This window comes from Mirounga angustirostris, unplaced genomic scaffold, assembly GCF_029215605.1.
Source record: "Mirounga angustirostris isolate CCGP_5_RB_7025 unplaced genomic scaffold, mMirAng1.0.hap1 SCAF_8, whole genome shotgun sequence".
NCBI lineage: Eukaryota > Metazoa > Chordata > Mammalia > Carnivora > Phocidae > Mirounga > Mirounga angustirostris.
The window spans coordinates 117,995,895-118,022,243 of record NW_026991716.1 but is presented as its reverse complement, the minus strand read 5'-3'; the positions used below and the strand labels follow the sequence as shown (position 1 = coordinate 118,022,243).

The window sequence follows — 26,349 nt, the reverse complement described above, 5'->3', positions numbered from 1 at the left end:
GTCTTTCCCTGCCTCGGACCATGTTTGTAGCACTTATTCCACTGTGAATAGCCTCTCTCGTGAGGGGCCATGTGTCACATACCTTCTGCTTGTGTAGAAAACTTGGCTTCCCTTCCGCTTGAAAATGACTGATGGGATACTGCTGATAGAGAAATGAGGACTGTAACCAAACTGGAAGGGCAATGAGAGCTGCTAAGAAAGCTGCCTTTCTTGACATAAATGGGTGTCTTTCTCTTCTTGGTCAGTGTTTCAAGTTTTCACCCATCTCTAGGATTTCACTCTGAAATGCTGCTCTATTACCCATCGGTGTAGGGATTATTATACAGTATGCTTTAGATGAGATGACATAGACTCTAGCACTGATTTACAGTGTTTGAATCTAGGCTCCAACACAGTCAGACTCTTTGATGACTTTGGGCAAATTGCTTAACCCTCTTGTACCACATTTTCCTGTAAAATGGGTATAAAAATAGTAGCGATCTAATAAAGGTTTTTTGAGACGTGTATGAGATAATATGTGCAAAACACTTAGAATAGTGTCTGATATAGTAAAGGCTATATAATTACTACAAATAACTGTATATTATTGTTTATATAATAATACACTTCTATAAGCTACATAATAACAAAAAAAATTTCCTTAGAAAATTTTCTCTACTAACTACATGAAAATATTATTGAAAAAAAATATTAGAATGGCAGCGGTGAGAAGAAAATTCTAATTGTTATAAAAATTCTGTGTTTAATTTTAAAGTATCTCTTCATATGGGCAATCTGAGACAGGAAAAATTCAGAACTCACAGCATAGGGGAAAGAACACAGGCTTTAAGCCAGACAAATTAAGGTTTGAATCCCAGACCTGCCTTTCTAGGACAGATCACTCACCCCTCTGAGACTCATTTTTGTCATTGTTATAACAGGGATAATATTTAATCCACTGGGTTGTTGGGAGCATTCAATGGAATTCATCAATCAAAAAGCCAAGCATAGTTCCTGGCACATAGCTATTATGGCCAACACAATGGTCTCAATTAAAAATGTCTTTCTTGCGTGCCAGCGTGCTAACGTGTCCTAAAGTGGCAAGGACTGAATTCTTTCTTCATAGTGCTATCTGCGGTCTTAACATAATTGCTTGGTGTATGTCATTGATAAAGTTACAGAAACACTCTGGAAACTTTCCATAACATAGAGGAACAAAATATCCTATCACACTTTGAGGAAAGGCATGAGTCTGTAGAATATAGTAAAGGATTTTGTTGTGCTAGGGGACCAAGTTTTCGATCCTGGAGCTCATGTGATGAGATGGTCTCTCAAAAGCTACGTGTGTTGTGTCTTAGGTGGGAATGTTTAAAGTCCACCCGGAGATCCCAGAGTCCATGTCAGCAGAGGCCAAGGCATTCATACTGAAGTGTTTTGAACCAGACCCCGACAAGAGAGCCTGTGCTAACGACTTGCTTGTTGATGAGTTCTTAAAAGTTTCAAGCAAAAAGAAAAAGACACAACCTAAGCTTTCAGGTATGTGGATACGGGTCAGAGTCACCAAGCCCTAAGCTTTTAAGATGAAAGATTTCTCCAGAAGTAAAGTAATCTGCTTATAGATGTCACTAGAAATTGGTGTAAACATTAGCACAGCGTGCTTAGACATTCAGTTTTGGTATCAGGAAGCTGCCTTACCATCAATTTCACGAATGCTAGGACCTCATATGTAATAGTCTTTCATCACCTGGTTAGTCCGAGGATCCTGCATCAGCATCTGTAGCAATGTGTAAAAGTGTAAAAAAGGGTGAAATACAGACTTTTCGAGCTGAAACTCTAAATCACCACTGATGGGCTACAGAGCTATTATGGAGCTGTTAAAACTTCCAAGCCATCCAGATTATATGTTCTTTTAATTTGAGGAAAACACCTATTGCCTCTTAGAGGATATCTTTCTGAATAACTAACCCCCTGCAAAATGAAAGAAAGAAAAGAAAAGAAGAGAAGATTGCCAGTTATAAATAAAACAGCAATGTAAAAATATAAATTGTCTTTTGCAATAATTTCCATAACTCATTTCAGAAAGGAAAAGTAAGTAAATGATCCCTTGGTTGTTGACATTTTTGTGTTTATTTGGGATGAGGGTAGACAGATTGAATTTTTGCAAAGGACATTGATCCCATTTCAAGCATCCACTTTTTTGTTGTCTCTGTTTAACAACAAACCCAACGTGTGCTCATGTTGCTGTTTGCTCTTCTTCCCACAGCCCTTTCAGCCGGATCAAATGGTGAGTTCATTTTTGTATTGCCCGTTGAGCTGAAGTTTGATGCATTATCATGTGATAAGCTCTAGATTTCCCATTAAAAAGCTTCATCCTCTACTTTTTGCCTCCATGGGAGGCTCCCGGGTACTAAGGATGTGTACAGCTGCAAGCCTGGCTGGGCTCATTCCTTCAGAACCCCCTCTCCTCCCTAGGAAAGCAAAAACAGATGTGCTAACCCAATTAGCAGCTAAAATCCCATTTATGATTGTTCTTAGGTGTTACAGAGCACTTCGTGCCTCCTGTTAATTAAGACTACAAACTATAACCTGGTTTTACGTCTACTAAATGAATGCAAACTGCAGGACTCTTCCTTCCCCAGGGGTTCTTTACAGATCATATACAGTTTCTGCCCAGAGGAGAGGCCACTGCCCTACCTCAAGGGGCCTCCACCTTCAACAGCTACCCTCGGCTTCCCTCAAAGGAGGAGTGGGAGGGTGATGAGGAGGAGGACCTCCTTCCCCCTTAGAGAGACGTGACTTGTCCAGTACTGGACTACTCTCCCATTGCCACACAGAAACCCAGAGAATTAAGTAATTTGTTTTAACCTAATAAACACTTGTTGTGCATTCACTGTGTGCACAAGAAATGTGCTAGGCCCTGAATGTATAAGGATGAGAAGAGCATAGTTCCTGACCTTAAGAAGCTGTTGTTCTTGTGGGGGAGACAAGGAATAAATCCACGACACCATCGTGTAATGTAGTCAGTCCAGAGGGAGTCGCAGATGGGGAGTGGGGAGCCAGGTGAGGTCAGTCCTAGAATGAGTGAATGCAGTAAGCGTGACACCCCACTGTGCGTGAAGGGAACAGGAGGTGGTTCAGCTCTGCTGGTGCTTAAAATACATGGGGAGGAGTGGAAGCTGGAGGTAGTAAGCAGGAGCATCTCCCAAAGGGCTCCCTATGAGAATTATCAAACAGGAGGGGAGAGCCAGGGAAAGACTTTAATCTGGAATTAAAATCACGGGGTCTATAATTTGATGATAATAGAAACGTCCTCTGTCTACACTGTCCAAGCCATTAGCCACAAAGCATATGTGCTATTAAACACTTGAAATGTGGCTACCTTGACTGAGGCACTGAATTTTAATTTTAATTTGATTGAAATGTTCATGTAAATAAGCACATGTGGCTAGCAGCTACCATATTGAACAGTGAGGCTCTTGATGGACCGTTCTGAGAGCTGCGTGAAGAATCGTTTATTTAATAACATTCACTCAGTAACCCCTTAAACCTCTGCTATGCACCTAGCACTCAGAATATAGGGCCTAGGCATTCGAAATATAGGCGTGACTCAGGCCCAGATCTGCCTGCATGGGTCACTTGGAGTGTTTGTTAAAAATTAAGATTCCTGGTCCTTCCCAGAATCTAGAGCTATAACCTGGAATGCTATACTTTTAAGTAAACAACCTGAGGACTTTTATGCTCACTAAAGTGTGAGAACCTTTGAGATTTGGTCAATCGGAGACAGGAGACAGAGTGACAGTTAGGAGACTGCTCTGGCTGAGCTTTGTCCCTAGATTGTCCTGAACTCAGAGAACCTTGACGGTCTCTGGTGCTCTTGAATAGCTGTTAGGATCTGAGGCAGCTCTCATAGTGATGGGAGGAATTTAGAACATTCCCCCTCTCCCAGAGCAGGGACATATCCAATTCCCTGAACCTCTAAGTTCCCTGAACCCTCCCCTAGGCAGAAGGTCCCAGCAATCTGGGACCCACAAACTGGCCATGTGCTCTCTCCCCACTCCAGTCTACCCCTAATAAAGCCATCTTTTTAGGGGATTCTAGATTCATACCCTTACCCATCAGCTCCCACAAAAGAGCAACAAGAATCACCCTTCCGGAGGCATACCTTTGACATTTCCCATCCTCAGAGAAGTCCATCCAGCCTCTTTAAGACTTTCTATGGCCAGCCCCACAGCAAAGGGTTTCTTAAGAGTTGACAGGACATGGGGCGCCTGGGTGCCTCAGTTGGTTAAGCATCTGCCTTCAGCTCAGGTCATGATCTCAGGGTCCTGGGATCGAGCCCTGCGGTGAGCCCTATGTCGGGCTCACAGGGAGCCTGCTTCTCCCTCTTGCTCTGCCCTTCCCCCACCCCTCATGCCCTCTCCCTCAAATAAATAAATAAATAAAATCTTAAAGAAAAAGTTGACAAGACATTAGCACACAGACCGGTGAGTGAACTCCTGCCAGGCTTCTCTCTTACATCTGGAGGCTCCAGTACCTCAACGTATATGAGCTAATACCAAGGGACCTGTGACCTCCGTGCTATCCAGGAACTGTCAACATGCTTCTGTGGTAACAGTTATAACTGAGTTTCTCCCCTGAAAGGCACTATGCTTTCTCACTTTTATAACTTAAGCTAGAAATCTCAGGAGTGGATTTCATCACGTTTCCACCAAGAATGTACACTTACCTGCCTTAGCATCCCCTTTTCTCCCTCTTCCCACCCTTATAGAGGAGAGAGCATTCATTTTCCTAAAGAAGGCGAACCCCCAGTTGGCTTCTGGATCCCACACACCCCTGACTTCTTCAGCTTCCCCCTCTCCAAATAACTCCCACTTACCCTTGCGCTAGTGTTTTCTGTCGTAAACTAATCTTTCCCCTGACACTACACACTGCCTCATTGGCTGACACCCCAGTTTTTATGCTCCTCATCCCAGCTTTAGGTCTTGAAGGGCAGTGTCTCCCGATCTTCCCCACCTCTTCTTTCCCACCAATCTAAGGTCTGCCCTACATTGTGTCTGGTGTCTGGTGTCACTGACCATTGAACCTGCCCTGCTCAGAGTCACTAATGAGATCTATTTGGCCAAATTCTGAATTTGCTCATCTTCTCAGTGGCTTTTGGCCCAGATACTCCTTCTCTCTTCTGTTAGCCCTCTCGTCTGTGGGCTTCCATGATGCCCCATTCTCCTGTTTCCCTCTAGCTTCATGGCTTCTCCTTGTCATTCTTCTTTGCTGCCTCCTTTTCCTCTAAATATTGGTGTTCTTAAGGTCCGGGTCCTCTGCTCTCTCCTCATCCCTCCCTAAATTATGTCGTCCTTTGCTTTAAATACCATCTCCAGGCAGGGGACTACTAGGGTTATGTCTCCAGCTCTGTCTTCTCTTCTGAGCTCCAGACTCATCCCATGGCCTTAATTTCTCAAACTGAATGCTGAAATCACACCCCTTCCCCACTAAAAATAACTTCCCCTTTAGCCTATATTCCTCTTCATCGTAGTATATAAGTAGTTCATTCATTCATTCATTCATTCATTCATTCATTTCTTAAGCCAGAAACCTCACGGTCATTTTTGATTCCTCCCTTTCATACCCTCATTTCAGTCCAGCAGCGAGTTCTATTGGCTACCCAACAAATATTAGATATCTAGTAAATATATGCTGGATGAATGACTGTATGAGCCCAACAGAGAAGGGTAATCAAATTTAAGATTAAACTTAAAATCTGGTAGAGGAGGGATTCAGGGCTGTGCACACAGGGCATGCAAAATGTCTGCAGGTCCCTTTATTTCCTAGATGAGCCATAACGACCCTGGGCCCTGGATTTCATCCTTAAACATATACAGTGTTACCTCATGAGACTTCTCTTTAGGCAGGTGGTACTCAGAACAACCCTAAAATTCACAGGTACGACACAGGCCTTCTCAGTACTGGGTTATCAAATCACATAATGTGGCCAAAAAGCAGGACAAGTGAAATCCTCACTCCCTCTGTTCTTTAAATACACATATGTGCACAGGTACTTATATACAGAAACACGTGATAGAAACTCCTCACCTGGTAGCATTCTAGATAGAATTTAGTCCCAGGAAACAACAGTTTTGTCTTTGGCATGTAAATGATGCATGCCTCCATTTCTGCATGGAACATACATTGAGAGAGGATCACCATTCTATAAGCTGGCAAAGATACCCTCACCGAGTCCTAGGGGTCCGCAGTGAGCTCCACGGCAGGCCTTTTGTGCCTTCCTTACGAAGATGTTGGCCATTCCATCAAGCCAAGAGAAGGGTGAGAGCTTTCTTCAGCTAGCTTTTTCTACCAGCAACATTTAACTGTAAGGGCTTGATATCTAATAGCAATGCAAACCGTGCTCCCGTGCTTTAAGTCCATATTTGGCCAAGCTAGCAGCTGTTTTATCCATTCTGCAGTATATCCCCAGAAGTGCGAAGTGAAACAAAGCACACTCTAGATCTTGAAAACTCCCAGAAATGTCCTCTCAAATGCAGTCCTGTTTGGGCCCCCCGACAAACCTGTCTCCTCTTAGACAATCTTACTATTATCAGCAAGAGGTTGCTCATTTGCTTTATGCTGTAGCAGCACTTCCCAAAATCTAGTCCATGAAATGCTGGGTCCATGAGCTGTCCCAGGGAAAAGGGTGTGCCATGGTCAAGTAAATTTGGGAAATGCTGCATGCAGGCACTTTCCCCTTCCATATCTTTTCAGTGTAGCCATTTGCACATCCCTATACATTTAACTAAGGCATTATGGTGTTAAACTGTAAACCCAGAACAGCTCTTCCTAGCTTCATCTCAATTCCTACCTTCTAGTGATTCAGCAGTGTGGCAAATTCAATGACAGCAGGTGGGTCAGCCAATTCATCCTTGGGAGACTTTCTAGTGACTGATCACTGGGATGGTTTCCTCAGAGATGAACTATCCCGGGAAGCTATAGACATCTCTTCTTCCTCCCTACAGTTGAAACCAAAGCGAAGCCTCCCTCTAACACCTGCTTTCTTCACCTGAGCTACAAGTGGGATAGAAGAATAGAATGGTCCTCATGACATCTTTGATATAACCAAGGGGTAGGACGTGTCCTACCTGCAAGACTGTATGATTAAAGAAGCTCCTAGATATGGCTAACAAAACTCTTTTTCTAAGACTCAGCAGCTTGGAAAAGCTTCCCAGTGATAGGTGTCGTCAGGCAATCCATTTTCAGAGAAATGTCACTTCCTGCTATGTAATGGGATTTTTTTTTTTTTTAATCTTCTGGATCATCACTAAGTGTGTTATTAGGTAAATCAAGTTCTTGGTAATATGGTGTTACTGCCTGTTGAGTATTTGCTTGTGAAAAATATTTTTAATAACATATTTTTCTGCTTACAAAAATAATACTTGTTTATCGTAGAAGGTTTGGAAATTTTGGAAAAGTAAAAGAAAATCACAATCACCCCAAATCACATCTTCTAGAAATAACTACCATTCATAATATGGTATATTTTCCTCCAAGTATATAAATAACATATAATAAAACATATCTATATATGTGGAATCATAAGGGAGAGAGTCCATAGATAGTTGGAGGAAGTGGGGGAAGAAAAGAAAGGGAAGGTCTGTTTGGCTTTCATATATTTGTAGATCAGATGAGTGCTTCTCAAACATGTCCATCTGTCTGATCAATGTTGATGGCCCGCTGCCTCCGCCCCTCGCGGTTAATCATTACTGATTTGCAGTCACCTGGAACAGAGGCAGGAGTCCACTGCTGAACGACCATCCCATGTCTTTGAGCCTGGGGCCCTTGTTGATACAGCCCTAAGAGATCATGTGGTCTGTTGATTTCTAAAATTTGTATTTAGCAAAGAACGCTTTTTCATATGACTCTTTAAGCAGAACCCTGATACATGACTGACTGAGCATATTTGTTTAAGGCAAAACACGGTTCAAACCTGTGTTCTGGAATCACAGAATCCTCACTCACCCCAGCTAGGGCAGCCCCAAGATGCTAAGGAGGACCCTTAAGCCTGTGGGGACCATGGTGAAAAAAATATGAACTTGATCCTTTATTTTATTTTTAAAGATTTTATTTATTTGCGAGAGAGCACAGCAGGGACAGGGGGAGAGGGAGAAATAGACTCCCCACTGAGCCCAACGCGGGACTCCATGCCAGGACCCTGAGATCATATACCTGAGCTGAAGGCAGACGTTTAAGTGACCGAGCCCCCCAGGCACCCCAGTGAGGGGATTGGAACCCAGGACCACTGGGCCTGGTGCTTCTTCCGCTGTTTCGTGGCCCTGAGGTATTCCTTCCAGGGCCTGGGAGACCCTTACGCCATCCACCCCCTGCATAGGTATATATGGAGCGTGGGATCCCTGACCAGCCTCTTAGCATAATTTCACTAGTCGTTGGAGCGAGACACGTCTTGATAACTTGGTAACTAATGTTGCTGTCTTTGGGTGAGTGTTTAGCATGGTACATTTTTGAAAGCATTCATGACCATGTCCTCCCGTCTCATGACAAGCAGAGTATCTCCGAAGCATATCCCTGCCTGTGCCTGTCCTGGTGGGGGACACGAGTGGCAGCAGCGAGTACGGCTCTGTTTCTCCCGATGCGGAGTTAAAAGCGGACCCCTTCTCTTTCAAAACGAGAGCCAAGTCCTGCGGAGAAAGAGACGTGAAAGGAATACGGACACTCTTTCTGGGGTAAAGACCTGACCAGCTTTGGGTGGAAGAAGTGTGTTGTGTGTCCTTTTAGAAGGGACGGTGCGATTTATGCTGTCTAAATTCTTCCAGCATTCCAGATGAAAATTTTGAAGACCACAGCGCCCCGCCTTCCCCTGAAGAAAAAGATTCTGGATTCTTTATGCTGAGGAAGGACAGTGAGAGACGGGCCACCCTTCATAGGATCCTGACGGAAGACCAAGACAAAGTTGTGAGAAACTTAATGGAATCTTTGGCTCAGGTATAACCTCTCGTGGATACTTCGTTTCCCAGAGCTGACGTATCTTACCTGCGTCTTAACCCCCTGGTGCTGTCACGGGCGACGTGGAGGCTCGAGGAAGCGGTAGAGTTCTTGATGATGAATCACGCCTATCCAGCAGAGGAAAAAGGGCAAATCCCTGACGTAGAAACCGCATTTTTGAACATAGCTATTTGTGAGTCACAGCTTTTTCAGGGTGGCCAAGTCCAACTGGCCTGCAAGCTCCTTTTACCCTTCATTCATTTGTTTATTGATTCGATCAACACTTACCCATTGGGCCACGTGACTTCCTAATTCCGATGGTAGCACAAGGCTCCCTGCCAGTCTCCTCTGAGCATTTAGGAAATATTGCAAACCCAACAAGGACCCCCGTGCTCACGGGGCTACATGCAGACGGACGGAGGGTGATGGGCAATAATAAGTAAATTATATAGTGTGTCGGAAGGCTGTGTGGGCTGTGAAAAAACAAAGCTGGTCAAACTCTCACTCCCTGGTATATTCGTTTGCTGGGCCTGCCGTAACAGAATCCCACCGGCTGAGTAGCTCAAACAACAGAAATTTATTTCTCACAGTTCTGGAGGCAGAAGGTCTAAGAGCAAGGTGTCGGCAGGTTTGGTTTCTCCTGAGGCCTCTCTCCTTGGCTTGTAGATGGCACCACCTTGGCACGTCCTCACCCAGCTTTTATCCCTGTGCACCCCGGAGGGTGTCCCTTCCCCTCCTTATAAGAACAGTAGCCCTGTTGGATTAGGGCCCCACTGTTGTGATCTCACTTAACCTTAATTACCTCCTAAGACTCTTTCTCCACCTACAGTCACATTGGAGGTTAGGGCTTCTGACTGGGGTTGGGGGGCGGGGACACCATTCAGTCCATAATACCTGGGAAAATATGTTCCCTAGGATCCTGCTTACAGATCTGAGGAAGAATCCCCTCCCCAGTTCTGCCCCAGTACAAATGGGGTTTCCCCCAGCTCCAGGCCTCCAGTGCTGCCTCCTGTGTTTGGAGCAGACGCTCACGTCTCTTAAGGATATCAGCCTCCACAGACATGCTTGGCCCCCGGCATGATACCTGTTACTTCCTTTCGGTGACATGGGCATCAGGGACTTGTCTGCTCGGGCTCCTGTGGCCGCCAGCCGCCCTCCCTGCCTAGGCCTTCTTTCCTACCTTCTGTCATGAGAAAACAGCTGCGAAAAGGGTTGAGCTAAGGCGCCTGGGTGGCTCAGTCGTTGAGCCTCTACCTTCGGCTCAGGTCATGGTTCCAGGGTCCTGGGATCGAGCCCCGAATCAGGCTCCCTGCTCGGCGGGAAACCTGCTTCTCCCTCTCCCACTCCCCCTGCTTGTGTTCCCTCTCTCGCTATCTCTCTCTCTCTGTCAAATAAATAAAAATAAAATCTTAAAAAAAAAAAAGGTGGATCTAGAGGAGTTGGGTCAAGTTTGTCTCTCAGTCCAACCTTCTCCCTGTTCTCAGCTGTGCTGGGATATAAACAGGGCAAGACTCTCCTTCTTGGCTCTTGTCTTTATCTTGAGAACCCCATGAAGTTTCTCCACTGATTCTGTCACCCTGGCAACTCTCTAATGCCCACCTCTTTTGATCCCGTAGGAAGAGTCAAAGGCCACATGTGTGCCAGCAGGGTCTCTGGTACGAGGAGAACTGAGATGAGCACCAGCTACACTTTCTGGGAAGACCCTGCGTGGGTCCTAGAGGAAAGCTGCCTCAAGCAGTTCCTTAAGGGCCAGGAAGTGGGGGCTCCAGGCTGAGGGACAGCCGGGGCTCTGAGCTGGGGTAGGGTGAGTGCCGATGGTGGGAGATGTGGAGGAGACGGGAGCAATTATGAACCTTCAGCTTCCTCTCTTCTCTCTCCTTCTGCTTACTCTGGTCATTCAAGGACTGGGGATTGGATGGTGTGAAATAAAGAAGGGGAACCAAACTTAGATGGAAGGAGCATCTGGGCAGCAGTTGGAGGTCGTACATTCATTCAACAAATACTAAGCATCTGCTGAATGCCAGGCACTCGTCTATGTGCTGTGGACATTCAGTGAACAAAACTGGGAAAAAGAAATATCGCACTGAAGCTGGCATTCTAGCAGAGGAAGAAAAACAATGAATATTAGTAAATATTTAGGAGTAGTAGTGGTATATACAATGACATAATAGTAATAGCAAACATAGTCAACATATACTAATGGTAGCAGACACTCTGAATGGGCCAGGTATTGTTCTTAGTATTTCATGTGTATTGACTCACTCAAGCCTCATGGCAGTAGAACTGTAGTAATAGTTCTAGTGTGCTCATTTTGCACACGAGGACACAGAGGCACAGAGGAGTTGAGTAACTTGTCAGGGCCACACAGCCCTAAGCGGCGGAGTCAGGATTTAGACCCAGATAGTCTGGCTTCGGGATCTGTGCTCCTTAGCACCACCCCGCTCTCCTCCCTGGGTGACAGCTCCCAGATGGTGACAAGGGCTGGTGGAAACAGGGGAGGGGCTGCTGCTGGCCATGGAGGAAGGAAAGGAAATGGCCATTAGCTGCTGCGGAGCGAAGGCTTCTCCAAACTGTGGCTGCTAGTGTGAGATGCCTGTTTCAGGTCAGAGACACGCAGGACGCAGGGATTGCCTAAATCTCATAATCATCCCAAGGGACAAACTCTTCCAGTGCAGAAAGCATCTGCTTGTTTGGGGTTTTTGAAGGTCCGTCCAGCAGGACTGCCTTTGTCATGGTCATGGCACCGAGCCTGGCAGGAGACTTCACTTCCATGAGTGGGCTGAAATTCTTACATTTCGCAGTTGGTTAATCCTATTCAGTTGTCTGTGGCTTCCTGGTTTTTTCAGCACACCTGAATGTTCTCTATAAAAGGAGAAAGAAAAAACAATCTTAAAAGCAGTCATCAGAGGGCATGCCTTGGTGCACCAGCGCAAAGGGACCAGTGAGGACCAGAAACTGTGGATCAGAATCACATGCTGAATCCCAAATCATCCACTGATAGCAAGGGTCCTTCTGATTGTATTGCTAAGGATACTGTGAATCCCTTGCTGTGACATCACATGGTGGCCTGGTGGGAGAGCAGGTTCCGATCCAGGCTCACTGCTGGCTCTTCCAGCCGATTGAGGCAAGAGAATGCAATGATCAGGAGCCTGGGCTCAGCCTCAGCTTGCTGCTCTCTGCCCAAGGCCTGGCATTACCATTTAACAGGCTGTGCGATTTAGGCAAGTTACTTAAAGTCTCTGAGGCTGAATTTCCTAATCTATGAAATAGAGGAAACGCCAGTATCTACCTCATGGAGCTTCTATAGGGAATAACTGAGATCATGAGCAACTGAGAGACTAATAGAGTGTTTCACAAATGTTAACTATTATTATTGTTGTTGTGACCATTATCAAGCAGGCTAATCATAGTTGTCTAATCTCTTAAGTTCTTTTCTACAACTAGATGGAAGTCATTCTTTAAGTAATCCTTTAAGTTTTTTCCACAGCCGGATGGAAGTAATTCTTTTTGTTGTATTAAGTATCTCTGGATACATCTTTACATTAAAACCCACCCCCTTTTTTAAGGGGGGAGGGGCAAAGGGAGAGCGAGAGAGAGAATCTCAATCAGGCTCTACACCCAGCGCAGAGCCCATTGCAGGACTCGATCTCATGACCCTGAGATCATGACCTGAGCTGAAATCAAGAGTTAGGCACTTAACCAACTGAGCCACCAGGTGCCCAAGCCTACCCTTTTTAAACAAGACCAAAAGTGCAGATGGTGGTCAGGTCCCCAAACCAGCCCACAGAAACCCTTTGGACCAGTAACATCCTTCTGAAGTTCACTCATCATTTTTGAGGAAGTTTAAAGGATAAAGAATAGAGAGCACCTTTGCAGGAGAATCTGGACGGTGCTCTGCTCAGGAGAGGCGCACTGTCAAATGCACCCTTCGGATGCTGAATCAGACTCCCTGACACTGGAGATGCTCATTTGTGTAAGCACGTTCATGCGTGCACGTGGACACAGGGATTTGAACAGAAGTAACGGTCATGTAAGTGAATGAACTGCCCCAGACAGAAAACATTTCCGAGCAGACAGCGTTCCTTTGTAGCACATTGGCCCACACATCAAAAAGCCCAAAGCAACATGTTCCTCTGTTGTGAAAACAAAGCTAATGTCAAAAAAAATGTTTGCTATTTCAACTGCTGGCAAACATGTAGCTGATTTTTCACTAAGATAAGCTTCCAACTTCTGAATAACTCATATTTTTTTTCTTGAACATATTTTCATGTTATTATGATATTGCCTGTGAATCTTTACTTTGGGTGTAATTTAGTTGGTGGTAAGAAAAGAAACAAAGTTTATAATTGTTCCCAGTCTCGTTTTAATTCCCTTAATGACAGCTTTCAAGCTTTTCAATATAATCTTGTCTCATGAAAACACAAACAGGAGAGGGAGTTCCCAAATGAAACCATGCAGAGGGAGAGAACTTGGTGGTACATTGATTGTAATAGAATCCTAGAAACTGTAATTATCACAGCCTGATCGAGGAATTTAATTTTAATGATGCGGTAACAAAATGTACAATAGGAGATAGAAATGAGCATAATAAAAATCTCATTTCCTATAGTTAAATGAGGATAAATGACACCCTACCACATTCCTTACACAAAGTAGAAGAATTCAGCTTGAGAAAGGGAACCTGTTTCAATATTATTATTATATTTTTAGTATATAAACTTGTCCATCGGTTCATTCTTACAACGAATTACCTCATCGGTGTGTAAGGCAGTGTTTCTAGGATGGATTCTGAAGTGAGCCCCTTTTGATTGAAAGGCATTGACACACTTTAAGGGCAGTCGAAGTTCTGGGGGCACCTTGGAGATGGCCTCACCTACCTGAAGGAGGTAGGGTCTTAAGGAATTCCAGCCATAGTGACGAGCCGAGCCCCACAGAGACTGAAACTTGTGTGGGATTCTGATTACTTCATGTTCCGGGAGTTTGTACACATCTTCTCAGCTTTGGCTGTTAATGACCCCCTTGGCGTGCCATTTCCATTTCCATCCATTTCCTTCTCCTCTCCATGTAGATGGTCGTTCTCAATCCCATTGCTTCTGCTCTCCCTTCCTTACAGCTAGAGGTACTCTTGCTGCTATTTTGTGACTTGTCTCTCTGGGCTCTTTGAGCTTAAGATCCTATGGCTCATTGCCTGATCTCTCTTTAGTTCCCCATTAAAATTTCTGAGTGGGGGACGCCTGGGTGGCTCAGTCGGTTAAGCGGCTGCCTTCAGCTCAGGTCATGATCCCGGGGTCATAGGATCGAGCCCCGCATCGGGCTCCATGCTCAGCGGGAAGCCTGCTTCTCCCTCTCCCACTCCCCCTACTTGTGTTCCCTCTCTCCTGTCTCTCTCTCTCTCAAATAAATAAATAAAATCTTAAAAAAAAATTTCTGAGTGGTATTGCCTCAGCCTGTCCGTGTTTGGGGAAAGCTCTGTATATCTGACTAAATCATAGCTATTGGCTGACATGTGGGGTAGGTACCCTTCCTCCCAAAGTCTGATTATTTCTTGGGTGGTTGGTGGGGCTAGTGGGGCATAGAGTTCCAATATGGCCTTTTCCCTCGGGGGGGAGGCGCTTGGAAGCCCAGTTCCCAACAGGGGCTGTGGCAATGGCAGGCTCATGATGAATGTGTCTGGCACAGATCAACTGACAGGTTTTATTCACAGGGGGCCGAAGAACCTAAACTAAAATGGGAACATATCACAACCCTCATCGCAAGCCTCAGAGAATTTGTGAGATCCACGGACCGAAAAATCATCGCCACCACACTGTCCAAGCTGAAGCTAGAACTTGACTTCGACAGCCATGGCATTAACCAAGTCCAGGTGGTGCTCTTCAGTTTTCAAGATGCTGTAAGTATGATCTTTTGCCAAAGTTTTTCCACAAACATCCAACCAAAATTGGAAAAACAGGATAAAACATAAGTTCCGTTATCTTTTCTTTCTTTAATAATCCCGATGACCTCTTTTTTTCCGATGGTAAATTGTGAGCTGGTTGCCTCTCTGTGTGCTTCTAAGGAGCAGATTTGTTGTTATGTGTTTGTATCCCCCAAAGTTAGATACCCATGTAATCGAACCCTGTGGGAAATAGCAAAACTAACAAACATCTCCCATGGCTGAACTCTGTTCTTATGAAATCATGTAGCAGGTCACTATTTTGGTGACTTTAGCCACTCATCTCAGTCGTGCACTTTCTAATTCTGTATGAGAACTGCCATCTAGTGGTCATCGAGGAAAATGCAACCGTGCAGATTGGAATGATCGCCGCTGAATAAAATCAACACTTCTTTTTTCCCCACTTTTTCTCTGGTTTCCATATGCAGCACTTTAAACATGTTTGTTTAATACACATTAATTCATCACTGAATGAAAATTAGTCCATGAGAGATTGCTAAAGGCTCCGTCCTCTCAAATGGAGTTGCTATGCAACACCAAGTAGAAGCCAGTCTTTCAAAAGCCTGATTCAACCCAGTAGGTGCTCTTCGTGAGTGAGACTTACCTGTGGAACTCTGTACCAGAAAAGCCTGAAGCCACTCCTAGAAGGCCTTCGCAGGATGCGGGAGTCTGAAATAAGAGAGTTCCTGGCAGTGCCTCTGGTGTAAATATGAAAGCACTTTGCACGATGGTATTTAAATTCCCCAAATTAACTCACTGCTAATGTATTTATTTCTCCTGCATAGATGTCTTGACAATTGTATTTGGTGCATCAAATGATCCCTCCTTTAAAACCAAATTACAATCCCTCAACAGCCACTTGTGTACCCTGAAACTCTATGTAAGCCCCTTGGTCCTTGTGCTGTACTGTGGACAGGGACAACACTCCTGACTTGACTGAGGTCATGAGTGATGAAAGCAACTGGCAGTGCCTATCACTAATAATTAAATGCTAAAGGCACACTTCACTGCAACTAGGGAAACCTAACCATCTGCAAATAGAATGAAATAATTTGGTGATTTTGCACTTGCCCACGCCTTTGGCTTCCAGCCTAAAGGCTGGAAAACAAATTGGCAAGTAGAATTCAGATTGAGAGTGGTTTAGTTGTAATCGTGGGCCTTGAGCCCAGGTCACACTCTCTGTCTCTCTCTCTCTCTCTCTCTCACACACACACACACACACACTTGCTATTGCTTACTCACCATCCAGGATAGGAATGAACCCAAAGAATGTACCCTGTTTAATGAAGAGCTATGGGGAGCGGGTCATAGTTATAGAGGATCCCTCTTCCATCTTCTGTGTGTGACTCATGAGAGAAATGTTCTAGTTTACTGAATGCTATATGCCCTACATTAGTCAAATAAGCAGGCAATTCCTTTAAGAAATGAAGGTACAAGAACAAACTCATTCTGAAAGGATTTCCTAGAACAAGTGTGAGCCTAGCAATGATTCACTTCTTTTTGGGAGCAACTACTATGAGGAATTCCTCAGACCGAGGAATCCTCCCTTCAAAACTGGGGGATTTTGATGAAGATAGACCAAGGGCAGGAATAAGCAACTGGAACTCCAGCTCTGGGTGTGGGATTGCAGCTAGGTCACCTTGTCCCTTGCTTCTTCTAAATTCTCTGGTCAGAGCCCAGACCTTTTCTTGGACGGTCGTGTCAACCAGCAATTAGTGGAGTTAACCCAAATTTTAAATAGGTTTTTCTTGTCTTTATGATAATGGTTATTTTTTTTTTAAGATTTTATTTATTTATTTGACAGAGAGACGCAGCGAGAGAGGGAACACAAGCAGGGGGAGTGGGAGAGGGAGAAGCAGGCTTCCCGTGGAGCAGGGAGCTCGATGCGGGACTCGATCCCAGGACCCCGGGATCATGACATGAGCCGAAGGCAGACGCTTAAAGACTGAGCCACCCAGGCGCCCCAATAATGGTTATTTTTAAAAAGATAACACATATGGCTTATACCTACAGTGGGATACTATTCACCCTTGAAAAAGAAGGGAGTTGGGCGCCTGGGTGGCTCAGATGGTTAAGCGTCTGCCTTCGGCTCAGGTCATGGTCTCAGGGTCCTGGGATCGAGTCCCGCATCGGGCTCCCTGCTCCTTGGGAGCCTGCTTCTCCCTCTGCCTCTCTCTCTCTCTGTCTCTCATGAATAAATAAATAAAATTTAAAAAAAAAAAAAAAAAAAGAAGGGAGTTCTCACACATTATACTAAGTGAAATAAGCCCATCACAAAAATACCATGTGATTCCACTTACATGAGAGACCCAGAGGAGTCATATTCATAGAGATGGAAAGTAGAACGGTGGTCACCAGGGGCTGGGAGCGGAAGGCAGTGGGAAGTTATTCTTTAACAGGTATAGAGTTTCAGTTTTGCAAGATGAGAAGAATTCTGAAGATGGATGGTGGTGATGGTTGCACAACAGTGTGAACGTACTTAACGCTACTGAACTATATACTTAAAAGTGGTTAAGGTGGCAGATTTTATGGTATGTGTATTTGACCACAATTTTTAAAAAAAGGTAATGCATGTATCCATTTCAGTGTCTATTTAAATGTGTGAAATAGTGACTAAAAAAAGATACCCTTATAACACAGACTTTCAGTGTGAACATCCTTTCTGGAATATTCCAGCAGGTTCCTCCTCTGTTTGCCGAGATATAAACAACGGTGGGAAGGAAGATAAGGCACGTGCTGTGGCAAATCTGTAGGTGGGCACACACATGCTCATTTCCTCCCTTACCTGCTTTTCCAAGTCACCAGACTAAGCTGAAGCACGTGGTTGTATTAAACCTCAGAATCACAACACTAGAGACCAGTGTTTATTTTTATTTCAAACCCCTCAGATTCTTTTTTTCCTCCTTTACCACCTCCATCATCCAATTTGCAAACGCCATGAAAAGTGGAAGTAGCTTGTTCTGAGTCCCAAAGAAGCCACATTTCATTTAACCAGACTGCCTTTGATTTGCTCACATGGGGAATCACCAGACTTTAATCTGAAGCGGCCGTTTTTCCTTGTTTCCCAGCAACGTAAAGAAATTATTCACAATTCAAGGTGAAGAAACCTTTTAGTTGTTTCTGTTGATAGAATGTCATCCACATGCTTGTGTCATCTATGTTATTTGCAATTAAACATTAAAATAGACTAAATGTCACCCTCTTTCTCCAGGTCAATAAAGTTCTTCGGAATCATAATATCAAACCACACTGGATGTTTGCCTTAGACAGTATCATCCGAAAGGCGGTGCAGACGGCCATTACCATTCTGGTTCCAGGTCAGAAATATCTAATTACTTCACCAATATTTAGTGTTTGACATTCTAAATTACTGTTGATTCCTCATTTATGGTGTCTTCCTTACTGCCTTTCAGACCAAGTTAGCCCTTTTGTTAAACTGTTTGAAGACACCAAATAATATTTATCTCGTGCATCTAGTCCACGCGAGGTACACCAAGCCAGATGTTTACTCTGGGTGAGGAAGATTGCTTCCTTGTCTTTAAAGAGCGTATTTGGATATGGAGAGAAAGAGAAAATTATGCAGGTGACCCAGATACATATGCATTTCAATATACTCTTGTGTCCTCTTTTACTGGTGGTTCCCAAACCGGCCAGTGCATTGAGGGATGTCAGGAGCTCTTTAAAATTATAGCTCTCCAAGCCCCATCCCAGACTGAGTGAGTAAGAATCTGCTGGGAAAAAGCCCAGGAATCTGATTTTAATCCAGCTCCCAGGTCATTTTGATCCACAGCCAGGTTTGGAAATCACTGGTCTAGACAGATCCCAGCTATGTTTGCAGTGAGGTACAAAAGGGGTAGTGTTGATGAAACAGAGTTTTATGGGGTGAGAGACACATTCATCCTCTACGGCAAACTTCCAAAGTACTTTTGATAGTGTAGTCACCAATAAAAAATTTTAAACGAAGCTCTTCCATCCTATATGTGTGTGGGGGAGGGTGTGTGTGTGTGTGTGTGTGTGTGTGTGTGTGTGTAGAGATGATAGGCAGATAAACAGATTTAGATACATAAATTAGAAATATGTTATACTAATTTATACATGTATTATAAAGCGGTCTAAAATAGAAATTTAAAATGATTGGATAATGAAGTATCTTAAAATTTAGGATATTTACAAATGGTACCACAAACTTAAGTCATCACCAGGCCTTCTGAGTTGTGGAATTCCCTCTCTTCTCTCAGAATACCTTGTTTGATTTGAGAGTGAGGGCACCCGTGTCAAACTTTATACAAAACCTCAGTAAAGATGAATTTATTTCCTTCTTCTGTAAGAAAGAAATATGGGAAGTTCTAATATCCCCGAACATGCTGATCCTCTATGCGGGGCACACCTCCACCCCTCATCCCTCTCGCCCTGTTCCTTTGCATTCTTCAGGTCTTGGTTTAAAAAATGTCTTCTCAGGGTGCCTGGGTGGCTCAGTTGGTTAAGCGACTGCCTTCAGCTCAGGTCATGATCCTGGAGTCCCGGGATCGAGTCCCGCATCCGGCTCCCTGCTCAGCAGGGGGTCTGCTTCTCCCTCTGACCTTCCCCCCTCTCATGTGCTCTCTCTCTCTCTCTCACTCTCTCACTCTCTCAAATAAATGAATAAATAAAATCTTTAAAAAAAAAATGTCTTCTCAGAGTCCTGACCCACCGCGAAGTCTAAAATAGGCTCCACCACTATTCTGTCTCCTTGGATATGGTTTTTTCCCCATTTGTGATGCTTGCTCCACAACTTGAAGCTACCTTGATTTTTTTGTCTCACCAGAGGGTAACTGTGTCTGCTTTATTCCGTGCTGAGTATATTGTCCAGAACAGTGCCTATAAAACAGTGGACCCCTGATAAATATTAGCTGAAGCAATACATAAATGAGTTTCACCTGATTATAACAAATGAGGGTAGAAAATTTGCATAACTTAGAAAAAATTCTACACAGGCACAGAAACACGTAATTAGCGGTTGGATGTGAACCTAGGGAGAGTAATGCTAGTGTAAACCTAATGTAATGCTCTAACCAAGGTAACGGATTCTTGTGTTTGGGGGACATATCACCGGGATAAGCTTGGATGTGAGGAATGTACCCTAGGAGGGTTATATATTCAAAAGAGATTAGGGGTGAAAGGGAATAGGTGTGCATTGGTGAAAAGGATAGATGTAGGCATAAATTAAACACAGTAGCAACCTAAATGAGCAAGGGAGAGAGGGATTATACTTTGAAATATTTAAATAGCATATAAATGATCTGTTAATCTAATTTTTAAAACTTCCCTCTAAAAATGAAATACCTAAATGCAATGGATTATATCCTGGAATAGAAAAAAAAAAATCAGTGAAAAACTTGTGTAATCTGAATAAAGTCTGTAGTTTAGTTAATAGTATTGTACCACTGTTAATTTCTTAGTTTTGATGAGTATACCAGTTATATAAGATGTATTGAGGGAACTGGAAGGTATATGGGAATTCTCTGTATGACCTTTGCGATGTTACTGTAAATGTAATATTCTTCCCAAATCGGAAGTTTAGAAAGCACACTGATCATCACACCGTAGTTGAAACACTGGTAAGTTTAGGGAGAGTGCAGAGAGGCACATCTTCTGCTTGGGTGGGGGTCCCGTTGGTGGGGGGTAAGCACTGCTTTCACCCAACCCATGTGTGGAACAAGGCATGTTCTTTATGAAGACAGTTTGCTAAGGAAAGCCATTTGTCCTTTCACTGTGGAATTGGTTTCTTTGAGGCCATTAGGAGTCTCAGATGAAAAACCCAAATTACTGTTTGCAAGCATTTTTTTTTAAGTAGAAAATTAGTGGAGAAAGTATCTTTTATATTCCTCCTAGGATAGGGGAAGACCGTATGCATTTGTATACCAATATATAAATGATGAAATGTGCAAACAAGAGGAATGGATTTCAAGCACTTGAGAGTTCCATCTAATTTCTGAATGTCCCTAAAGATATGATTGAGATTCAAAGAAACTTAAACCTTCAAACAAGCATTAAAAATGCCTGTCTTCATCTTCCCCTGATAAAAATTCCTTCTAGGTGACAAAACACTACAATTAGCCTACCAAATTTTGAAAGACACGTAAAAGAAAACCACAAATTTAAAAGTATGCCAACAGCAGTGCATACATGTCCTAGGTCTGTCCGCAGAGAGGACCTAGATCTTAGTATCTAAACACCATCCTCCAATAAAAGGAATCAGTGCTCCCTGGAAAGATGGTTGATTCCAGGCCTGGGGCAGGGAAAATACACATGAGCCTAGAACATCCTGTGATGCCAAAAAAGATGGAGGCTTTTTGAAAGGACACTGGAGACCACACCCATTTGAAGGAGTTCCCAAAAATCTAAGCCAAAACAATTTGGGCAATAAAATAAAATAATGATAGCCTTGGGTTATAGTACATAGAATAAACTAAATATCTGTAAGTCTATATTGATATAAATAATAGAATAAATAAGTATATGGAGGAGAAGAGCCAGGTCTTTGTTATAGAATTCCAGTTAATAAATGTAAAAGGTATGAGGGAAATAGACAAGCACCATTAGGCAAACACCACAGTAATAATTATTGCAGGCAAGAAGCATCGATGGCTGCTAAAATTAGTAAGCAAAAGAGTAACGAGAAACGGGATATTTGAATGGCTGCACAGTATCTGCCCATAAGATATTTACTAATCTCAAAGGGAAAACAGTGACTTTACAGTGGAGGAAACTGGCAGACACCTCCTGTACCAAATGATCAAGGTAAGCATCGCTAGGAATAAGACACATCAGCATCCTGTACCTCCTGATATGATTCATTTAGTAGTGCACGACATCACCTTTGTGCTATTCTTGCCAAAAATGCATAGCCTCAACCTCATCATGACAAGACATTGGTGAATGCCAAATGAGGGTCATAGTACAAAATAACTGACCAATACTCCTCGAAAGTGTAGAGGTCGTGGGAGACAAAGAAATACCTGGGTACTGTCTCAGTCTGGAAGAGACTAAGGAGACATGATAACCAAATGCAGTGTGGAATTCTGGTTCAGAACAAGGGCATCAGAGGTGCCTGGGTGGATCAGTCAGTTAAGCATCTGCCTTTGGCTCTGGGCATAATCCTGGGGTCCTGGATCCAGCCCCACGTAGGGCTCCCTGCTCAGCGGGAAGCCTGCTTCTCCCTCTGCCTGCCACTCCCCCTGCTTGTGTGCTCTCTCTCTCTGTCAAATAAATAAAATCTTAAAATAAACAAGAACAAGGGCATCAGTGGGAAACCTGGTGAAATTCAACAAGGTTTGTAGATTACTTAGTGTTATGGTAGCAAAGTCAATTTCCCCGGGTTGGGTCCTAGCGCCACAGTTGTATAAGATGTCAAGTTTAGGGCAAGCCGCTGAAGGGTATATAGGAACTCTCTGTGCCATTTTTGCAACTTTTTGTTCTTCTGCCATTATTTCAAAAATAAAAAGTAAAAAATTAAAAAGTGTTCAATCTTTCTCCCAAAAAGAACACACAGAACACAGAGTACAGTGCAAGCCCCTTAAGAGTTTTTTTCCCTCAGGTTCTTTTCTCACTTGTCATCAGGAATCAGCTTTGCCCTGATTGGCAACACTGACTATCCGTTGTTACAGTCTGGCTGTGGGTAACCAGATGGAGAAATGCTGAGCATGGAGACCATGTTGGCAGTGCCAAGAGAGAATTGATAATGTAGGCAAACTGCCTACATTAGCAATGATTTTTAATGCTAAAGCACTTGATATTATTACCAGTTCAGCTGAACTACTCATGTGCCTGGTGTCCACATTAAAGTAAAATGACCAGCATTCTGTACCATCTGAGCTTAAGGCAGGAGTCATACACTACACTGACAAGGATTGTGATCTTTGGTATCAGAAATACCCTGTGTTAAAGAAGCTGGGTCTGGTTATTTCCCTCTGGGGAAAGAACTAGTTGGGGTGGTGGCTGGGGGTAGGGAAGTGGGAATAGTATTGTTGTTTGATTCCATCTTGCTGTATTAGAAACAGGCACCAGCTCTCAATTCCCACACATGGGCTTAAATACTCCCCGCTCATTACAGCTCCCCCCTCCAACCCCCAGGCCCCTGGTTTTCTCCTGACACTTGGCTCTCTCCTGACAGTCCGTTCTGCCTTCCATTCTTCTCAGGGGGCTCTGGACCATCATTTGAACTTCCTTCTCTCAAATGCCTCTGCCCCTTTCCCCACAAGCAAGGTGTTCCCCTCCTCCAGAATCCTGCTTAGGCTCTTCTGCTTCCATGAATCAATCCATGAGTAAACCACCACTGAATTTAGTTATTGCAAATGTGCTTTATTTACCTCTTAGCATTCTTAATACATGCACACGTGAATTACATATGAACTAGGTCTATAACTGAGATCATCTAAGATATTTTTAGCTGCATTAATTTGCGCTTATAATTTCATGTCATCTTTGTACCTGCTCTTATGGCTCTACTGTATATTCCTTCTAGCTGTCCTTTAGGTTGTTACCTCTTTGAGGACAAAGACCAGATGCTCCATCTCACTTGCATATTTTACAGTGTGTAATTTGATGATGGGAGCCACCACAAAAGACCAAAATAACAAAGTATTGCATTTGCTTACAATTTTCTACTTTCTTCAAATTATTTGAGAGAATTTTTCAGTCGTTTATACATACATAAAATGCTAAAGTATACAGTGTTAGGGCTATATAAGGGGGTATTTAAATATAATAATAAATATCAGAAAGTTTCCCTCCCCAAAAGTGAGATGATAGTCAACAGCACAACAAAACTTTTTAATTGTTTTGAAAATTTCAGTTTGGATACCATAAAAGAAATTGAAGAATAATTTTAGAAAATTATAAAAGGCCTAAACTTATATTCTAACTTAAGCTAGAACTGCACTTCCTGAAATTATTTTTTCTTGTTTTTTTTTTTTAAGATTTATTTATTTATTTTAGAGAGAGAGAGAGTGGGAGTGGGGAGAGGGAGGGCAAAGGAAGAGGGAGAGAGAGAATCTCAAGCAGACTCCCATCTAAGCGCAGAGCCAGATGCAGGGCTCCATCTCAGGACCCTGAGATCATGACCTGAGCCAAAATCAAGAGTTGGATGCTTAACCATCTGAGCCACCCAGGCGCCCCTAAGTTATTTGAAAAGTAAGATTTTTAAAAATTACTTTGTTCCCTTATAAATACGAATAATCCTAGCAATATAACTCTTCCATTCCGTCAACATTTTTTTGAGAGGCTAATATGTCCTAACCCCTGTACTAGGTTCTGGATTTGTAGAAGGAAAACACCTGATTGTGAGGCTACACTACATAGAGATGTAGTGTAGATGAGTTAGGAAATGGAATTTTGGAAAGAGATAATGTAGAAAGCAGAGTAGAGGTGGGGCTTGGTTAACCTTAAGAGATAAAGAACAAGGATGTGGAAAAACTAGATCCCTTGTATACTCTTGGTGAGATTATCAAACAGCACAGCCACCATGGAAAATAGCATCATGGCGCCTCAAAAAATGTAAAACTAGAATTGTCATATGATCCCGCAGTTCCTCTTCTGGATCTATATCCAAAGAAAGAATTGAAAGCAGGATCTCAAAGAGAGATTTGCATACCCACATTCATAACAGCATTATTTACAGTATACCAAGAGGTGGAACCAACGCAAGTGTCCACTGACGAATGAATGGATAATCAAAATGTGGTCTATCCATGCAATGGAATAGTATTCAGCCTTAAAAAGGAAGGAAACTCTGAAACATGCTACTTAAGGACATTATGCTAAGTGAAGTAATAAGCCAGTCTCAGAAAGGCAGATACTGAATGATTCTACTTATATGAGGTATCTAGAGTAGTCCAACTCACAGAAACAGAAAGTAGAATGGTGGTTGCCAAGGACAGGGGGTAGGGGGAAACGGGGAGTTGGTATTTAATGAGTATGGAGTTTCAGTTTTGCAAGATGAAACTTACAAAAAGTTTGCAACTTTAAAACTAGCTCTAGAGAGTGCTTGAGTATAATCTAAATATACTTAATGCTGCTGAACTGGATACGTAGAAATGGTGAAAGTGGTAAATATTATGTCATGCATTTTTTACTACAATAAGAAGTAAGAAAAACAAGAGAGATCAAGGAAGGCAGAGCTCCATAAACCCGGCCCCTGAAGAAGGGCACCCTGATTTTTGTTATGAGCAAGAGATGAGGGGGTTTTTTTAGATGGTTGAATCTGAAGTGCCTGCCCAGCAAGAATAGCTAGGAAGTATTGGATGCAACAGGATCAGGGCTAGAAATATAGTCTATCATCGACACATTACAAGTACTTAGCCTTGATAGATTTCAATGAGCTTAGCAACAGGAGAGTAAGTAGAGATATAAAAAAGTGAAGGATAGAATTCCAGGTTCCAGCTTTTAAGGGGCAGATGGTAGATTAAAAAAAAAGAGAGAGAGAGAGAGATCTGAAGAAAAGCAGCAACCAGAGATTTAGAAGAAAATACCATACACAGGTCCAATAAGGTAAGGAAAGAAAAGTTAGCTGGAGGATTTGTTAACTAGTCAGTCTTTGGTTGCCTTGCCCTGGTGGCTAGTGGTGGTGGGATGGGGACTTCTATCACTCCCCCTGGAGCCATCTCCCCATCCAGGGGCTCTTAACCTGTGGGTTCATGACTCTTTGGACAGGCTTCAGGGAGTCTGTGAGCCCGCAGGATATCAATGCAAAATCTTGTATGAATGTGCTTTTCTTCTGCAGAGACTCTCCATGCCTTTCATGATGTGCCATAGCATATGGAGTCAAGATCCAGTATTTCTGCTACCCTGATTTTATTTAGATTATGAGTGTAATTCCTTTTTCTTGTCCATCTTGAGAACATAATCACAATTTATAGTATTGTTTTCTATGGGAAGATATCATCCAAGTTGTGAAGTGACATGCTGATGAACTCATGCGATGTATTTAAGTTGGAGACTTACCACTTTTACACTTTAAAATTTCAGTGGTTAGTCAACAGGGTAGAGTAGGACTCACACTGAGAATCAATCCAGTAGGGGCGCCTGAGTTGTTCAGTTGTTAAGCATCTGCCTTCAGCTCAGGTCATGATCCAGGCTCCCTGCTCAGCGGACAGCCTGCTTCTCCCTCTCCCACTCCCCCACCTTGTATTCCCTCTCTTGCTGTCTCTCTCTGTCAAATAAATAAATAAAATCTTAAAAAAAAGAATCAAGCCAATAGTCAAAACCAGTCTTACTAGAGTGAATATAAGCACATGTTGCATTTTCAGGACCCCCTCCATCCCCTTACACTTTGACCATTACGGGCAAAAAGTATTCTGTGTATTTACTTTTATTTAGATAATCTCACTATATCTCAGTTTCCTCATTTCTAAGTGAGTTAATAGTTGCCAGATATTACATAATATAAAAAATGAATTTTACTTGTATAAACAAAT

General features: G+C 43.1%; 1 protein-coding gene across 2 annotated transcripts in view; it reads left to right on the top strand.

Annotated features, from left to right (window-relative positions):
• Window positions 1-26,349, top strand: part of MAP3K5 (mitogen-activated protein kinase kinase kinase 5) — a 194,524-nt gene that overhangs the window by 156,457 nt on the left and 11,718 nt on the right. For both annotated transcript variants that reach the window (XM_045865609.2, XM_064598140.1), the window contains 6 exons: window positions 1,338-1,515; window positions 2,243-2,263; window positions 8,528-8,705; window positions 8,796-8,964; window positions 14,669-14,854; window positions 18,108-18,213. In XM_045865609.2, coding sequence (XP_045721565.1) covers window positions 1,338-1,515; window positions 2,243-2,263; window positions 8,528-8,705; window positions 8,796-8,964; window positions 14,669-14,854; window positions 18,108-18,213 — 838 coding nt within the window. The remainder of the gene's footprint in view (window positions 1-1,337; window positions 1,516-2,242; window positions 2,264-8,527; window positions 8,706-8,795; window positions 8,965-14,668; window positions 14,855-18,107; window positions 18,214-26,349) is intronic.